Here is a 16,640-nt window from a genome sequence, read left to right as displayed (position 1 = left end):
ATAACAGGTTTTAGCCCAGATGGGATGAGGTTACCTGTAATAACAGGTTTTAGCCCAGATGGGATGAGGTTACCTGTAATAACAGGTTTTAGCCCAGATGGGATGATGTTACCTGTAATAGCAGGTTTTAGCCCAGATGGGATGAGGTTACCTGTAATAACAGGTTTTAGCCCAGATGGGATGAGGTTACCTGTAATAGCAGGTTTTAGCCCAGATGGGATGAGGTTACCTGTAATAGCAGGTTTTAGCCCAGATGGGATGAGGTTACCTGTAATAGCAGGTTTTAGCCCAGATGGGATGAGGTTACCTGTAATAGCAGGTTTTAGCCCAGATGGGATGAGGTTACCTGTAATAGCAGGTTTTAGCCCAGATGGGATGAGGTTACCTGTAATAACAGGTTTTAGCCCAGATGGGATGAGGTTACCTGTAATAACAGGTTTTAGCCCAGATGGGATGAGGTTACCTGTAATAACAGGTTTTAGCCCAGATGGGATGATGTTACCTGTAATAGCAGGTTTTAGCCCAGATGGGATGAGGTTACCTGTAATAACAGGTTTTAGCCCAGATGGGATGAGGTTACCTGTAATAGCAGGTTTTAGCCCAGATGGGATGAGGTTACCTGTAATAGCAGGTTTTAGCCCAGATGGGATGAGGTTACCTGTAATAGCAGGTTTTAGCCCAGATGGGATGAGGTTACCTGTAATAGCAGGTTTTAGCCCAGATGGGATGAGGTTACCTGTAATAACAGGTTGAGGTTACCTGTAATAACAGGTTTTAGCCCAGATGGGATGAGGTTACCTGTAATAACAGGTTTTAGCCCAGATGGGATGAGGTTACCTGTAATAGCAGGTTTTAGCCCAGATGGGATGAGGTTACCTGTAATAGCAGGTTTTAGCCCAGATGGGTTTGAGGTTACCTGTAATAACAGGTTTTAGCCCAGATGGGATGAGGTTACCTGTAATAACAGGTTTTAGCCCAGATGGGATGAGGTTACCTGTAATAACAGGTTTTAGCCCAGATGGGATGAGGTTACCTGTAATAACAGGTTTTAGCCCAGATGGGATGATGTTACCTGTAATAGCAGGTTTTAGCCCAGATGGGATGAGGTTACCTGTAATAACAGGTTTTAGCCCAGATGGGATGAGGTTACCTGTAATAGCAGGTTTTAGCCCAGATGGGATGAGGTTACCTGTAATAGCAGGTTTTAGCCCAGATGGGATGAGGTTACCTGTAATAGCAGGTTTTAGCCCAGATGGGATGAGGTTACCTGTAATAGCAGGTTTTAGCCCAGATGGGATGAGGTTACCTGTAATAACAGGTTGAGGTTACCTGTAATAACAGGTTTTAGCCCAGATGGGATGAGGTTACCTGTAATAACAGGTTTTAGGATAGATGGGATGAGGTTACCTGTAATAACAGGTTTTAGCCCAGATGGGATGAGGTTACCTGTAATAACAGGTTTTAGCCCAGATGGGATGAGGTTACCTGTAATAACAGGTTTTAGGATAGATGGGATGAGGTTACCTGTAATAGCAGGTTTTAGCCCAGATGGGATGAGGTTACCTGTAATAGCAGGTTTTAGCCCAGATGGGATGAGGTTACCTGTAATAACAGGTTTTAGCCCAGATGGGATGAGGTTACCTGTAATAACAGGTTTTAGGATAGATGGGATGAGGTTATCTGTAATAACAGGTTTTAGGATAGATGGGATGAGGTTACCTGTAATAACAGGTTTTAGCCCAGATGGGATGAGGTTACCTGTAATAACAGGTTTTAGCCCAGATGGGATGAGGTTACCTGTAATCACAGGTTTTAACCCAGATGGGATGAGGTTACCTGTAATAGCAGGTTTTAGCCCAGATGGGATGAGGTTACCTGTAATAACAGGTTTTAGCCCAGATGGGATGAGGTTACCTGTAATAACAGGTTTTAGCCCAGATGGTATGAGGTTACCTGTAATAGCAGGTTTTAGCCCAGATGGGATGAGGTTACCTGTAATAGCAGGTTTTAGCCCAGATGGGATGAGGTTACCTGTAATAACAGGTTTTAGCCCAGATGGGATGAGGTTACCTGTAATAACAGGTTTTAGCCCAGATGGGATGAGGTTACCTGTAATAACAGGTTTTAGCCCAGATGGGATGAGGTTACCTGTAATAACAGGTTTTAGCCCAGATGGGATGAGGTTACCTGTAATAACAGGTTTTAGCCCAGATGGGATGAGGTTACCTGTAATAGCAGGTTTTAGCCCAGATGGGATGAGGTTACCTGTAATAACAGGTTTTAGCCCAGATGGGATGAGGTTACCTGTAATAGCAGGTTTTAGCCCAGATGGGATGAGGTTACCTGTAATAGCAGGTTTTAGCCCAGATGGGATGAGGTTACCTGTAATAGCAGGTTTTAGCCCAGATGGGATGAGGTTACCTGTAATAGCAGGTTTTAGCCCAGATGGGATGAGGTTACCTGTAATAGCAGGTTTTAGCCCAGATGGGATGAGGTTACCTGTAATAACAGGTTTTAGCCCAGATGGGATGAGGTTACCTGTAATAACAGGTTTTAGCCCAGATGGGATGAGGTTACCTGTAATAACAGGTTTTAGCCCAGATGGGATGATGTTACCTGTAATAGCAGGTTTTAGCCCAGATGGGATGAGGTTACCTGTAATAACAGGTTTTAGCCCAGATGGGATGAGGTTACCTGTAATAGCAGGTTTTAGCCCAGATGGGATGAGGTTACCTGTAATAGCAGGTTTTAGCCCAGATGGGATGAGGTTACCTGTAATAGCAGGTTTTAGCCCAGATGGGATGAGGTTACCTGTAATAGCAGGTTTTAGCCCAGATGGGATGAGGTTACCTGTAATAACAGGTTGAGGTTACCTGTAATAACAGGTTTTAGCCCAGATGGGATGAGGTTACCTGTAATAACAGGTTTTAGCCCAGATGGGATGAGGTTACCTGTAATAACAGGTTTTAGCCCAGATGGGATGAGGTTACCTGTAATAGCAGGTTTTAGCCCAGATGGGATGAGGTTACCTGTAATAGCAGGTTTTAGCCCAGATGGGATGAGGTTACCTGTAATAACAGGTTTTAGCCCAGATGGGTTGAGGTTACCTGTAATAGCAGGTTTTAGCCCAGATGGGATGAGGTTACCTGTAATAACAGGTTTTAGCCCAGATGGGATGAGGTTACCTGTAATAGCAGGTTTTAGCCCAGATGGGATGAGGTTACCTGTAATAGCAGGTTTTAGCCCAGATGGGATGAGGTTACCTGTAATAGCAGGTTTTAGCCCAGATGGGATGAGGTTACCTGTAATAGCAGGTTTTAGCCCAGATGGGATGAGGTTACCTGTAATAGCAGGTTTTAGCCCAGATGGGATGAGGTTACCTGTAATAACAGGTTTTAGCCCAGATGGGATGAGGTTACCTGTAATAGCAGGTTTTAGCCCAGATGGGATGAGGTTACCTGTAATAACAGGTTTTAGCCCAGATGGGATGAGGTTACCTGTAATAACAGGTTTTAGCCCAGATGGGATGAGGTTACCTGTAATAACAGGTTTTAGCCCAGATGGGATGAGGTTACCTGTAATAGCAGGTTTTAGCCCAGATGGGATGAGGTTACCTGTAATAGCAGGTTTTAGCCCAGATGGGATGAGGTTACCTGTAATAGCAGGTTTTAGCCCAGATGGGTTGAGGTTACCTGTAATAGCAGGTTTTAGCCCAGATGGGATGAGGTTACCTGTAATAACAGGTTTTAGCCCAGATGGGATGAGGTTACCTGTAATAACAGGTTTTAGCCCAGATGGGATGAGGTTACCTGTAATAACAGGTTTTAGCCCAGATGGGATGAGGTTACCTGTAATAACAGGTTTTAGCCCAGATGGGATGATGTTACCTGTAATAACAGGTTTTAAGATAGATAAGTCAGAATGCAGATAGTCATTGATACTTACATGTACAATAAGTCATCTGAGAGTCATGGCAATAAGGTTAGAAGGAAAAGGGATGACAGAAGAGGGTGGAACGGTAGAGGAGAGAAGGGAAGTGGAGACAAGGAACGAGGAGACAAGGAACGAGAAGACAAGGAATGAGGAGACAAGGAACGAGGAGGGAAGAGGAGACAAGGAACGAGGAGACAAGGAACGAGAAGGGAAGAGGAGAGAAGGGAAGTGGAGACAAGGAACGAGGAGACAAGGAACGAGAAGACAAGGAATGAGGAGACAAGGAACGAGAAGGGAAGAGGAGAGAAGGGAAGTGGAGACAAGGAACGAGGAGACAAGGAACGAGGAGGGAAGAGGAGAGAACGGAAGTGGAGACAAGGAACAAGGAGACAAGGAACGAGGAGGGAAGAGAAGTGGAGACAAGGAACGAGAAGGGAAGAGGAGAGAAGGAACGAGGAGACAAGGAACGAGGAGACAAGGAACGAGGAGGGAAGAGGAGAGAACGGAAGTGGAGACAAGCAACGAGGAGACAAGGAACGAGAAGGGAAGAGGAGAGAAGGGAAGTGGAGACAAGGAACGAGGAGACAAGGAACGAGGAGACAAGGAACGAGAAGGGAAGAGGAGACAAGGAACGAGGAGACAAGGAACGAGGAGACAAGGAACGAGGAGGGAAGGAACGAGGAGGGAAGGAATGAGGAGACAAGGAACGAGAAGGGAAGAGGAGAGAAGGAACGAGGAGACAAGGAACGAGGAGACAAGGAACGAGGAGGGAAGAGGAGAGAACGGAAGTGGAGACAAGGAACGAGGAGACAAGGAACGAGGAGGGAAGAGGAGACAAGGGAAGTGGAGACAAGGAACGAGGAGACAAGGAACGAGGAGGGAAGAGGAGACAAGGGAAGAGGAGACAAGGAACGAGGAGACAAGGAACGAGGAGGGAAGAGGAGACAAGGAACGAGAAGGGAAGAGGAGAGAAGGGAAGTGGAGACAAGGAACGAGGAGACAAGGAACGAGGAGACAAGGAACGAGAAGGGAAGAGGAGAGAACGGAAGTGGAGACAAGGAACGAGGAGACAAGGAACGAGGAGGGAAGAGGAGACAAGGAACGAGAAGACAAGGAACGAGGAGACAAGGAAAGAGAAAGGAAGAGGAGAGAAGGGAAGTGGAGACAAGGAACGAGGAGGGAAGAAGAGACAAGGGAAGTGGAGACAAGGAACGAGGAGGGAAGAGGAGACAAGGGAAGAGGAGACAAGGAACGAGGAGGGAAGAGGAGACAAGGGAAGAGGAGGGAAGAGGAGACAAGGGAAGAGGAGACAAGGAACGAGGAGGGAAGAGGAGACAAGGACAGAGAAGGGAAGTGGAGAGAAGGGACGAGGAGACAAGGAACGAGGAGGGAAGAGGAGACAAGGGAAGAGGAGACAAGGAACGAGGAGGGAAGAGGAGACAAGGGAAGTGGAGACAAGGAACGAGGAGGGAAGAGGAGACAAGGGAAGAGGAGACAAGGAACGAGGAGACAAGGAACGAGGAGGGAAGAGGAGACAAGGAACGAGAAGGGAAGAGGAGAGAAGGGAAGTGGAGACAAGGAACGAGGAGACAAGGAATGAGGAGACAAGGAACGAGGAGACAAGGAAAGAGAAGGGAAGAGGAGAGAAAGACATCAGACAGAGTTGACGATTGCAATCCCAAATGGAACCCTATTCCCTATATAACACACTATCCTATGGGCCCTGGTGAAAATCTGTGCATTATATAGGGTATAGGGCGCCATTTGGGATGCAGGTCCGTTTGTTAGGTGTATGTTCCATATAGGTACCTGGGTCTCTCTGGAGAGGGGTATGGGCTGCGAGGGGGAGGGGTACGGGGTACAGCAGGCCGGGGGGCGATGGTGGCTGCAGGGATCAAGCCATGAGCTATGTGCTTCTATGTTAAAACAACCAATGGGAAACCTTGTTAGAGGAAAAGGTTCACGACGACACAGTGAAGGTGAGTTGATGAGGTGTGAGGAGAGACATTGATGTTACACATGGAAGTTAATGATTACGGAGTTGACGAGGAGATGAGGTGTGAGGAGAGACATTGATGTTACACATGGAAGTTAATGATTATGGAGTTGACGAGGACATGAGGTGTGAGGAGAGACATTGATGTTACACATGGAAGTTAATGATTATGGAGTTGACGAGGACATGAGGTGTGAGGAGAGACATTGATGTTACACATGGAAGTTAATGATTATGGAGTTGACGAGGAGATGAGGTGTGAGGAGAGACATTGATGTTACATATGGAAGTTAATGATTATGGAGTTGACGAGGAGATGAGGTGTGAGGAGAGACATTGATGTTACATATGGAAGTTAATGATTATGGAGTTGACGAGGAGTATCTTTGAGACAATTAGACTGATCAAATGTTTCCAAATATGGTGAAGACACTCACACGGACCACAGCATCACTTTCAGTGTAACACCGGGACTACAAACGGCGTGTGTAAATTATTACACACACACACCTAAAAAAGGCACTTCTAAACCGCTTCATTCTAGACAATTGCTTTTCTGTTTGTCATATAGTGTTCAATATAGGGGAGAGCAGGGTAAGTGGAGCCATCTTTTACATACAGAATCACTCTGGAGAAACGCTCCCCATCCAACCTGACGGAGCTTGAGAGGATCTGCAGAGAAGAATGGGAGAAACTCCCCAAATACAGGTGTGCCAAGATTGTAGCGTCATACCCAAGAAGACAAGGCTGTAATCACTGCCAAAGGTGATTCAACAAAAGTACTGAGTAAAGGTTCTGAATACTTATGTAAATATGATATCATTTTTAAATTTTTTATAAATGAAAACCTGTTTTTGAGTTGTCCTTATGGGGTATTCTGTGTCGATTGATTAGGGGGAAAAAAACTATTTAATCAATTTTAGAATAAGGCTGTAACCTAAGAAAATTAGGAAAAAGTCAAGGGATCGGAATACTTTCCGAAAGGCAATGTATATAGAACCACTCCAGAACCCCTGGACATTGAATAAGGTACAGACCTGTATATAGAACCACTCCAGAACCCCTGGACATTGAATAAGGTACAGACCTGTATATACAACCACTCCAGAACCCCTGGTACTGAATAAGGTTCTGGTACTGACCTCTATATACACACAACCACTCCAGAACCCCTGGTACTGAATAAGGTACTGGTACTGACCTGTATATACAACCACTCCAGTACCCCTGGACACTGAATAAGGTACTGGTACTGACCTGTATATACAACCACTCCAGAACCCCTGGACACTGAATAAGGTACTGGTACTGACCTGTATATACAACCACTCCAGAACCCCTGGACATTGAATAAGGTACTGACCTGTATATACAACCACTCCAGTACCCCTGGACACTGAATAAGGTACTGGTACTGACCTGTATATACAACCACTCCAGAACCCCTGGACATTGAATAAGGTACTGACCTGTATATACAACCACTCCAGTACCCCTGGACACTGAATAAGGTACTGACCTGTATATACAACCACTCCAGTACCCCTGGACATTGAATAAGGTACTGACCTGTATATACAACCACTCCAGTACCCCTGGACATTGAATAAGGTTCTGGTACTGACCTGTATATACAACCACTCCAGAACCCCTGGACACTGAATAAGGTACTGACCTGTATATACAACCACTCCAGAACCCCTGGACATTGAATAAGGTACTGACCTGTATATACAACCACTCCAGTACCTCTGGACATTGAATAAGGTACTGACCTGTATATACAACCACTCCAGAACCCCTGGACATTGAATAAGGTACTGACCTGTATATACAACCACTCCAGTACCCCTGGACATTGAATAAGGTTCTGGTACTGACCTGTATATACAACCACTCCAGAACCCCTGGACACTGAATAAGGTACTGACCTGTATATACAACCACTCCAGAACCCCTGGACATTGAATAAGGTACTGACCTGTATATACAACCACTCCAGTACCTCTGGACATTGAATAAGGTACTGACCTGTATATACAACCACTCCAGAACCCCTGGACATTGAATAAGGTACTGACCTGTATATACAACCACTCCAGTACCCCTGGACATTGAATAAGGTACTGGTACTGACCTGTATATACAACCACTCCAGAACCCCTGGACATTGAATAAGGTACTGACCTGTATATACAACCACTCCAGAACCCCTGGACATTGAATAAGGTACTGACCTGTATATACAACCACTCCAGAACCCCTGGACATTGAATAAGGTTCTGGTACTGACCTGTATATACAACCACTCCAGAACCCCTGGACATTGAATAAGGTACTGACCTGTATATACAACCACTCCAGAACCCCTGGACATTGAATAAGGTACTGACCTGTATATACAACCACTCCAGTACCCCTGGACATTGAATAAGGTACTGACCTGTATATACAACCACTCCAGAACCCCTGGACACTGAATAAGGTACTGGTACTGACCTGTATATACAACCACTCCAGAACCCCTGGACATTGAATAAGGTACTGACCTGTATATACAACCACTCCAGAACCCCTGGACATTGAATAAGGTACTGGTACTGACCTGTATATACAACCACTCCAGTACCCCTGGACATGGAATAAGGTACTGACCTGTATATACAACCACTCCAGTACCCCTGGACATTGAATAAGGTACTGACCTGTATATACAACCACTCCAGAACCCCTGGACACTGAATAAGGTACTGACCTGTATATACAACCACTCCAGAACCCCTGGACACTGAATAAGGTACTGACCTGTATATACAACCACTCCAGTACCCCTGGACATTGAATAAGGTACTGACCTGTATATACAACCACTCCAGAACCCCTGGACATTGAATACGGTACTGACCTGTATATACAACCACTCCAGAACCCCTGGACACTGAATAAGGTACTGACCTGTATATACAACCACTCCAGTACCCCTGGACATTGAATAAGGTACTGACCTGTATATACAACCACTCCAGTACCCCTGGACATTGAATAAGGTACTGACCTGTATATACAACCACTCCAGAACCCCTGGACATTGAATAAGGTACTGACCTGTATATACAACCACTCCAGAACCCCTGGACATTGAATAAGGTACTGACCTGTATATACAACCACTCCAGTACCCCTGGACATTGAATAAGGTACTGACCTGTATATACAACCACTCCAGTACCCCTGGACATTGAATAAGGTACTGGTACTGACCTGTATATACAACCACTCCAGAACCCCTGGACATTGAATAAGGTACTGACCTGTATATACAACCACTCCAGTACCCCTGGACATTGAATAAGGTACTGGTACTGACCTGTATATACAACCACTCCAGAACCCCTGGACATTGAATAAGGTACTGGTACTGACCTGTATATACAACCACTCCAGAACCCCTGGACATTGAATAAGGTACTGACCTGTATATACAACCACTCCAGAACCCCTGGACATTGAATAAGGTACTGACCTGTATATACAACCACTCCAGAACCCCTGGACACTGAATAAGGTACTGACCTGTATATACAACCACTCCAGTACCCCTGGACATTGAATAAGGTACTGACCTGTATATACAACCACTCCAGAACCCCTGGACATTGAATAAGGTTCTGGTACTGACCTGTATATACAACCACTCCAGAACCCCTGGACATTGAATAAGGTACTGACCTGTATATACAACCACTCCAGAACCCCTGGACATTGAATAAGGTACTGACCTGTATATACAACCACTCCAGAACCCCTGGACATTGAATAAGGTACTGACCTGTATATACAACCACTCCAGAACCCCTGGACACTGAATAAGGTACTGACCTGTATATACAACCACTCTAGTACCCCTGGACATTGAATAAGGTACTGACCTGTATATACAACCACTCCAGAACCCCTGGACATTGAATAAGGTACTGACCTGTATATACAACCACTCCAGTACCCCTGGACATTGAATAAGGTACTGACCTGTATATACAACCACTCCAGTACCCCTGGACATTGAATAAGGTACTGACCTGTATATACAACCACTCCAGTACCTCTGGACATTGAATAAGGTACTGACCTGTATATACAACCACTCCAGTACCCCTGGACATTGAATAAGGTTCTGACCTGTATATACAACCACTCCAGAACCCCTGGACATTGAATATGGTACTGACCTGTACATACAACCACTCTAGTACCCCTGGACATTGAATAAGGTACTGACCTGTATATACAACCACTCCAGAACCCCTGGACATTGAATAAGGTACTGACCTGTATATACAACCACTCCAGAACCCCTGGACATTGAATAAGGTACTGACCTGTATATACAACCACTCCAGTACCCCTGGACATTGAATAAGGTACTGACCTGTATATACAACCACTCCAGAACCCCTGGACATTGAATAAGGTACTGACCTGTATATACAACCACTCCAGTACCCCTGGACATTGAATAAGGTACTGACCTGTATATACAACCACTCCAGAACCCCTGGACTTTGAATAAGGTACTGACCTGTATATACAACCACTCCAGTACCCCTGGACACTGAATAAGGTACTGACCTGTATATACAACCACTCCAGTACCCCTGGACATTGAATAAGGTACTGACCTGTATATCCAACCACTCCAGTACCCCTGGACATTGAATAAGGTACTGACCTGTATATACAACCACTCCAGTACCCCTGGACACTGAATAAGGTATTGACCTGTATATACTTGCATTATTGTGTTCTTTAATGCTCATCACAGTTATTTTGTGGTCTTTATTCTTACTTGTATTTTATGTTATTATTATCATCATCATCATCATTATTATGATCACTACACTGTTGGGAAAGAGCTCTCAAGGTAATAATTTCACTGTTCTGTTTTACACCTACACAATTTTGTGGTTGGTTTTCCTAGAAACAATGGTGGCTCAACTTACCCCACTCTCCCTATAGGTATTAAATACATTTGGTATATACATATTATATCAAAAAGGTTTAAAATGTCTAAAATGTTTTTTTTTACAAAATCTCAAGGATTAGTCTCGAACTATATCAGCTTGAAGTTCACATGTTTGAGACGTCAGCTCTCATCAATCATTAGCAGCTAGTTCAAATCAGATCCTCACCAAAGTAGCTAACTTAGCTAGCTGAAGTAGCTAGTGACGTTAGCTAGCAAAAGCGCTAACTAATGCCGTTTCCACGAAGCAGAGAGGCAAGTTGGTTGGCTAGCTGACCGGTCTAGTAGGAAGCATAGCTGTCTGAGAGTCCGAGTGGGGAAAACTAGACTTACAAAGGCTTTCTTTTCACTTCTCCTGAAGCTAAATTTTGACATCCTGTCCTGATGTCGAATTGATGGTTGATTTGGTTGGAGGAAGACGTTCTTGATGTTTGTTGTTTTTAGTAGCTAACTAAGTATATAAAATACAAAAAAAATTGTATTCACAGTCTTCTGCTTTCATCTGTTTTTCATATTCATTAACGGTCAAGATAGTTTTACAGAAGCCAACTACAAGCCTCGTATCCAGACGCTTTGCACCTCAATACAACGGCTAATTTCATTGGCTTATAGTAAAATTAGTAGCCACTCACCGTTTAGCTTTAATCCGCTTAGCAACGCCACCATTTCTCATTTTACACACACACACACACACACACACACACACACACACACACACACACACACACACACACACACACACACACACACACACACACACACACACACACACACACACACACACACTGCACGTCTCACAACAGCAGATGGCGCTATCATACCACGTTGGTTTGACCATACTAGGACCTGAAATGTAGATTCTCTCTCTCTCTCTGTCTCTGTGTCTCTCTCTCTCTCACACACACACACACACACACACACACACACACACACACACACACACACACACACACAAAAACTATTTAACTGGTCCAACCAGATTTGAATTATATACAGAATGTCTAGCCTACTTTTTCATTTCATGCTTATTTCCTGTGATTTTCCTTCTGCAGACTGGAAAGGTCTTATAGTTACTGTAACGTTGGACTCAAACTACTAATTTCCCCTCATTCCTCTCTCTCTCTCTCACACACACACACACACACACACACACACACACACACACACACACACACACACACACACACACACACACACACACACACACACACACACACACACACACACACACACACACACACACACACACACACACAAACCACTCTGACATCAGTGCTGGCCTGCAGAAGCCTTCTCTCTTTAATAACTCAGCCAAACCATCCAACCCACAACATCAGAAAGTGGAATCTGTGAGCACTTTAAAACCCATTAGGTCTCCCACAGGCTATGCAGTGCCTACCGTTCCCATGCTTCTAGTATTCTACAGAGGTGAGAAGGCATGGACATGTTATAGTGCTTAAAACGTATATAGTCTGGGTTTGCGGAAGGTAAATGGGCAGTGAATGACAGTAGTGTAATACTATACGGGTATCCTGTAAATACATATGGAGGAAACAGCTTGGTTTTCTCCTCTCTTCTCAAAGCTATTGGAAGTATAAGATAAAGACAAAACAGAGCTTCTTTCATAGTGTTTTATAGAGTAGCCTACACAGGATTTCAGTTGGAGTTTCTGGCTTCTGCTCACAGTGTTGTTGTCACCTGTCTTTCAGCTGTCTGTCCCCATGTGAACAACATCGGCTACTCTCTCTCAGGTTGGGGTGGCAAATGCACTGTAGTTGTTGATCATATGAGAAGACGGACGGACGGACGGACGGACGGACGGCATGAGAAGGCCTGCCAGGCAGGCAGGCAGGCAGGCAGGCAGACAGACAGAAAGAAAGAAACAGGAAGTACAGGAGACCAGTCTCAGTATTGAGAGAGGAAAGTCACAATGGGCTACATCAGAATCACATGGCGTTCCCAGACCAACACAGACAGAGAGGGATTTGTGCTGCAGTTTCAACAACACTTTCCATGAGGAATAGGGCCAGACTGGCGGGGGGTGGGGGGGGGGGGTGATCAATGACAAATAAATCTGATTTTTAAGTAACCATGTTTCTAATAAAATATATTTTGGTTCTTTAGCAGATGCTCATGTCCAGAGTGATAGACAGTGTGTTCAGCTAGAGTAGAACGTTTCCCATTATGCATGAAATATCAATATCCAATAAACCAGTGGAATAAAGTACTTAAGGGAACATACTTTAAAGTACTACTTAAGTAGTTCTTTGGGGTTATCTGTACTTGATTTATCAGAACTTTACTTCACTACATTCCTAAACAAATTGGATGTCAGGGAAAATGTACGGATTAAAAAGTATATTTGTTTATGAATGTGAAGTGAAGTGAAGTAAAATAAAGTTGTCAAAAAAATAAATAATAGGGTACAATTGCATTTGGAATGCTTAGCAAAACTGGAAAATTGTCAAATTCACTCACTTATCAAGGTCATCCCTACTGCCTCTGATCTGACGGACTCACTAAACACACATGCTTCCTTTGTAAATGATGTCCTAGTGTTGGAGTGTGCCCCTGGCTATCTGTATATTTAAAAAAAACAAAGACAAATGTGCCATCTGGTTTGCTTAAGAAAAGGAATTTGAAATTATTTATACTTTTACTTTTGATACTTAAGTACAGTATATTTTAGCAATTACATTTACTTTTGAGCCATAAGTACATTTTAAACCAAATACTTTTACCCAAGTAGTATGTTTTACTTAGGCTTTCACTTTCACTGGAGTCATTTTCTATTAAGGTATCTTTACTTTTATTCAAGTATGACAATCAGGTACTTTTCCCACCACTGCAATAAACATGGGAGGTATGTTAATTAAGCAATAAGGCACAAGAAGCAGTGCGGTATCATGAGGGCATACAATTAACAGGGCATACAATTAACTTTTTGGATCCAGCAGCCACTGTGGCAGGTAGATTTAAAAATCGAAAAAATATTTTTAGCTGCTAAAATTACACCAACAAAACACCAAAAAAAACGAATGAACATGCTTTGTAATGTTTCTAAAGCAATACATGTATTACCAGTAAGAAGTAACTAATGTGGTATATTGTTTAATTCATATTTTTGTGAGTCTTATAACCAAAATAGTGTATCACAGATGAGACCAAAATGTTCAGCTGCCCCTTTAAGGGCGGTAGGGTACGTGGTAGTGCGACTAGAGTCATGTCTGTGGCTTTGAGATCGAGTCTGACGAGCAGGAGAGTTGTTCTCTTCCCTTGTGGTTGAACCTCAAACATAGAAAATCAACCTAGCTTGTGAACTAAACAATCGAAATAGACAAGAAACACAAGGACAAATTCTCACTTCAGTAGACTTTCGTTTCAAGTAAATTAGACCGACTTTGATGCCTGTGCGCATCGCTTCTAAAACTTAATCTTTCACGTTGTTCTTTTGCAGCAATAGGCTATATTATAAGAGTTGTAGTCCTTTGACTTTGTGCGATTAATTTACCATCTATGAAACAAACGGGGAAATACTTTGAAAACAGCTACTGCAGCATTTGACTATAAATGTGATCATGTTTTTGACGACTTTTATTCACAAATGCGAGTGAAATGCTCGCACCCTCCGAAGAGGCCTATGCCGAAATCTACCCCCCATTTGTCAGGTGTCAGGTGTTGGTTTTAGGCACTGATCATGAATACATTCACCAGGTAAATGAGTTGACAAAGCTATTTTACCTGTGACTGTATTCACGATACAACACTGCCTCAGTCTCTAACTATTTTTGCATAGTTGTTGCTATGCAAAAGGAAGGTCCGTTCTTAACCAAATGGTTGCTATGCAGGCTGAATAACCTGCTAGCTAGCCAACTTGGGCTAACTGCCCCGTCACACATTGGACCTGGAATCACAGGACACTAACTGCATTTTCCTTTCAGCTTTTTTACTATTGGCATTTACTTGGATATGTTCATGATAATGACATTGATATGCGATGTCAACTTGCTCAAAAAACAAGTTGTCTCCTCTCGTCTGGACATTGTTCACTGTGGTACAAACTACGACATTTCAAAGTCAAACATTCTTCCGTGGTTGGACAGGCAGACAGCGAGGTTTATATTAACCCCCCTGTACCAAACTAAATGCTAGGTTTATATTAACCCCCCTGTACCAAACTAAATGCTAGGTTTATATTAACCCCCCCTGTACCAAACAATGCTAGGTTTATATTAACCCCCACTGTACCAAACTAAATGCTAGGTTTATATTAACCCCCCTGTACCAAACTAAATGCTAGGTTTATATTAACCCCCCTGTACCAAACTAAATGCTAGGTTTATATTAACCCCCCTGTACCAAACTAAATGCTAGGTTTATATTAACCCCCCTGTACCAAACTAAATGCTAGGTTTATATTAACCCCCCTGTACCAAACAATGCTAGGTTTATATTAACCCCCACTGTACCAAACTAAATGCTAGGTTTATATTAACCCCCCTGTACCAAACAATGCTAGGTTTATATTAACCCCCACTGTACCAAACTAAATGCTAGGTTTATATTAACCCCCCTGTACCAAACAATGCTAGGTTTATATTAACCCCCACTGTACCAAACTAAATGCTAGGTTTATATTAACCCCCCTGTACCAAACAATGCTAGGTTTATATTAACCCCCACTGTACCAAACTAAATGCTAGGTTTATATTAACCCCCCCTGTACCAAACTAAATGCTAGGTTTATATTAACCCCCCCTGTACCAAACTAAATGCTAGGTTTATATTAACCCCCCTGTACCAAACTAAATGCTAGGTTTATATTAACCCCCCCTGTACCAAACTAAATGCTAGGTTTATATTAACCCCCCCTGTACCAAACTAAATGCTAGGTTTATATTAACCCCCCTACCAAACTAAATGCTAGGTTTATATTAACCCCCTGTACCAAACTAAATGCTAGGTTTATATTAACCCCCCCTGTACCAAACTAAATGCTAGGTTTATATTAACCCCCCCTGTACCAAACTAAATGCTAGGTTTATATTAACCCCCCCTGTACCAAACTAAATGCTAGGTTTATATTAACCCCCCCTGTACCAAACTAAATGCTAGGTTTATATTAACCCCCCTACCAAACTAAATGCTAGGTTTATATTAACCCCCCTGTACCAAACTAAATGCTAGGTTTATATTAACCCCCCCTGTACCAAACTAAATGCTAGGTTTATATTAACCCCCCCTGTACCAAACTAAATGCTAGGCTGGAAGCAAGGGGAAATAATGTGTGAGTTGAGATCAATACAAGAGATGATTCAGACAGCGACATGAACATGATATTCTTAAAGTCAATTGATGGTTGATCTGCAGTCGCTGTACGAATGGTGTGACGCAATCACGGAGCCTCCGGAGCCATGCAGAGGTCAAATTGAACTCGGTACCGCATCGCTGGACGCCTCGCAAATTTTGGAACAACGCGAACGATTTAATATAAGTTTCGCATTGACATGATTGGTTGACGGTAGGTGAGGGCGGGAGGTCCTGTAGAAACACAAACTCGCTTCCTTGACAACAGCTCCGCGTCGCTAGGCGAAGCACTAGAAGTACGAACGTCCTGATTTCTGCAGAGGCCACATCACCGTAAATACTGCGCGGGCCAATGCAGACCTCATATTGACCACGCAGTACCTT

The 16,640-nt window shown here is 43.5% G+C and overlaps 1 protein-coding gene and 1 pseudogene across 1 annotated transcript; both read right to left on the bottom strand.

The window, feature by feature from the left end:
* The window catches only part of LOC129846565 (centrosomal protein of 89 kDa-like), a 59,883-nt pseudogene extending 55,267 nt beyond the window's left edge, over positions 1-4,616 (bottom strand).
* On the bottom strand, positions 3,958-11,513 carry LOC129846564 (putative proline-rich protein 21). Its single transcript, XM_055914509.1, has 3 exons — positions 11,283-11,513; positions 4,590-5,849; positions 3,958-3,961 (listed from the first exon to the last, which is right to left on the bottom strand). The coding sequence occupies exons 2-3, from the start codon at positions 5,585-5,587 to the stop codon at positions 3,958-3,960; spliced, it is 1,002 nt and encodes a 333-aa protein (XP_055770484.1). The 5' UTR covers positions 5,588-5,849; positions 11,283-11,513.
* Positions 11,514-16,640: the final 5,127 nt, after the last annotated feature.

The sequence above is a fragment of the Salvelinus fontinalis genome, unplaced genomic scaffold, assembly GCF_029448725.1.
Source record: "Salvelinus fontinalis isolate EN_2023a unplaced genomic scaffold, ASM2944872v1 scaffold_0587, whole genome shotgun sequence".
Taxonomy (NCBI): domain Eukaryota; kingdom Metazoa; phylum Chordata; class Actinopteri; order Salmoniformes; family Salmonidae; genus Salvelinus; species Salvelinus fontinalis.
Note: the sequence above shows the minus strand (reverse complement) of the source record. Positions and strands in the feature narration are given on the sequence as shown.

What these genes read in the sequence shown, in the direction of transcription:
- LOC129846564 (XM_055914509.1), bottom strand. Translation starts at nt 5,587, where the DNA reads ATGTCTTTCTCTCCTCTTCCCTTCTCTTTCCTTGTCTCCTCGTTCCTT.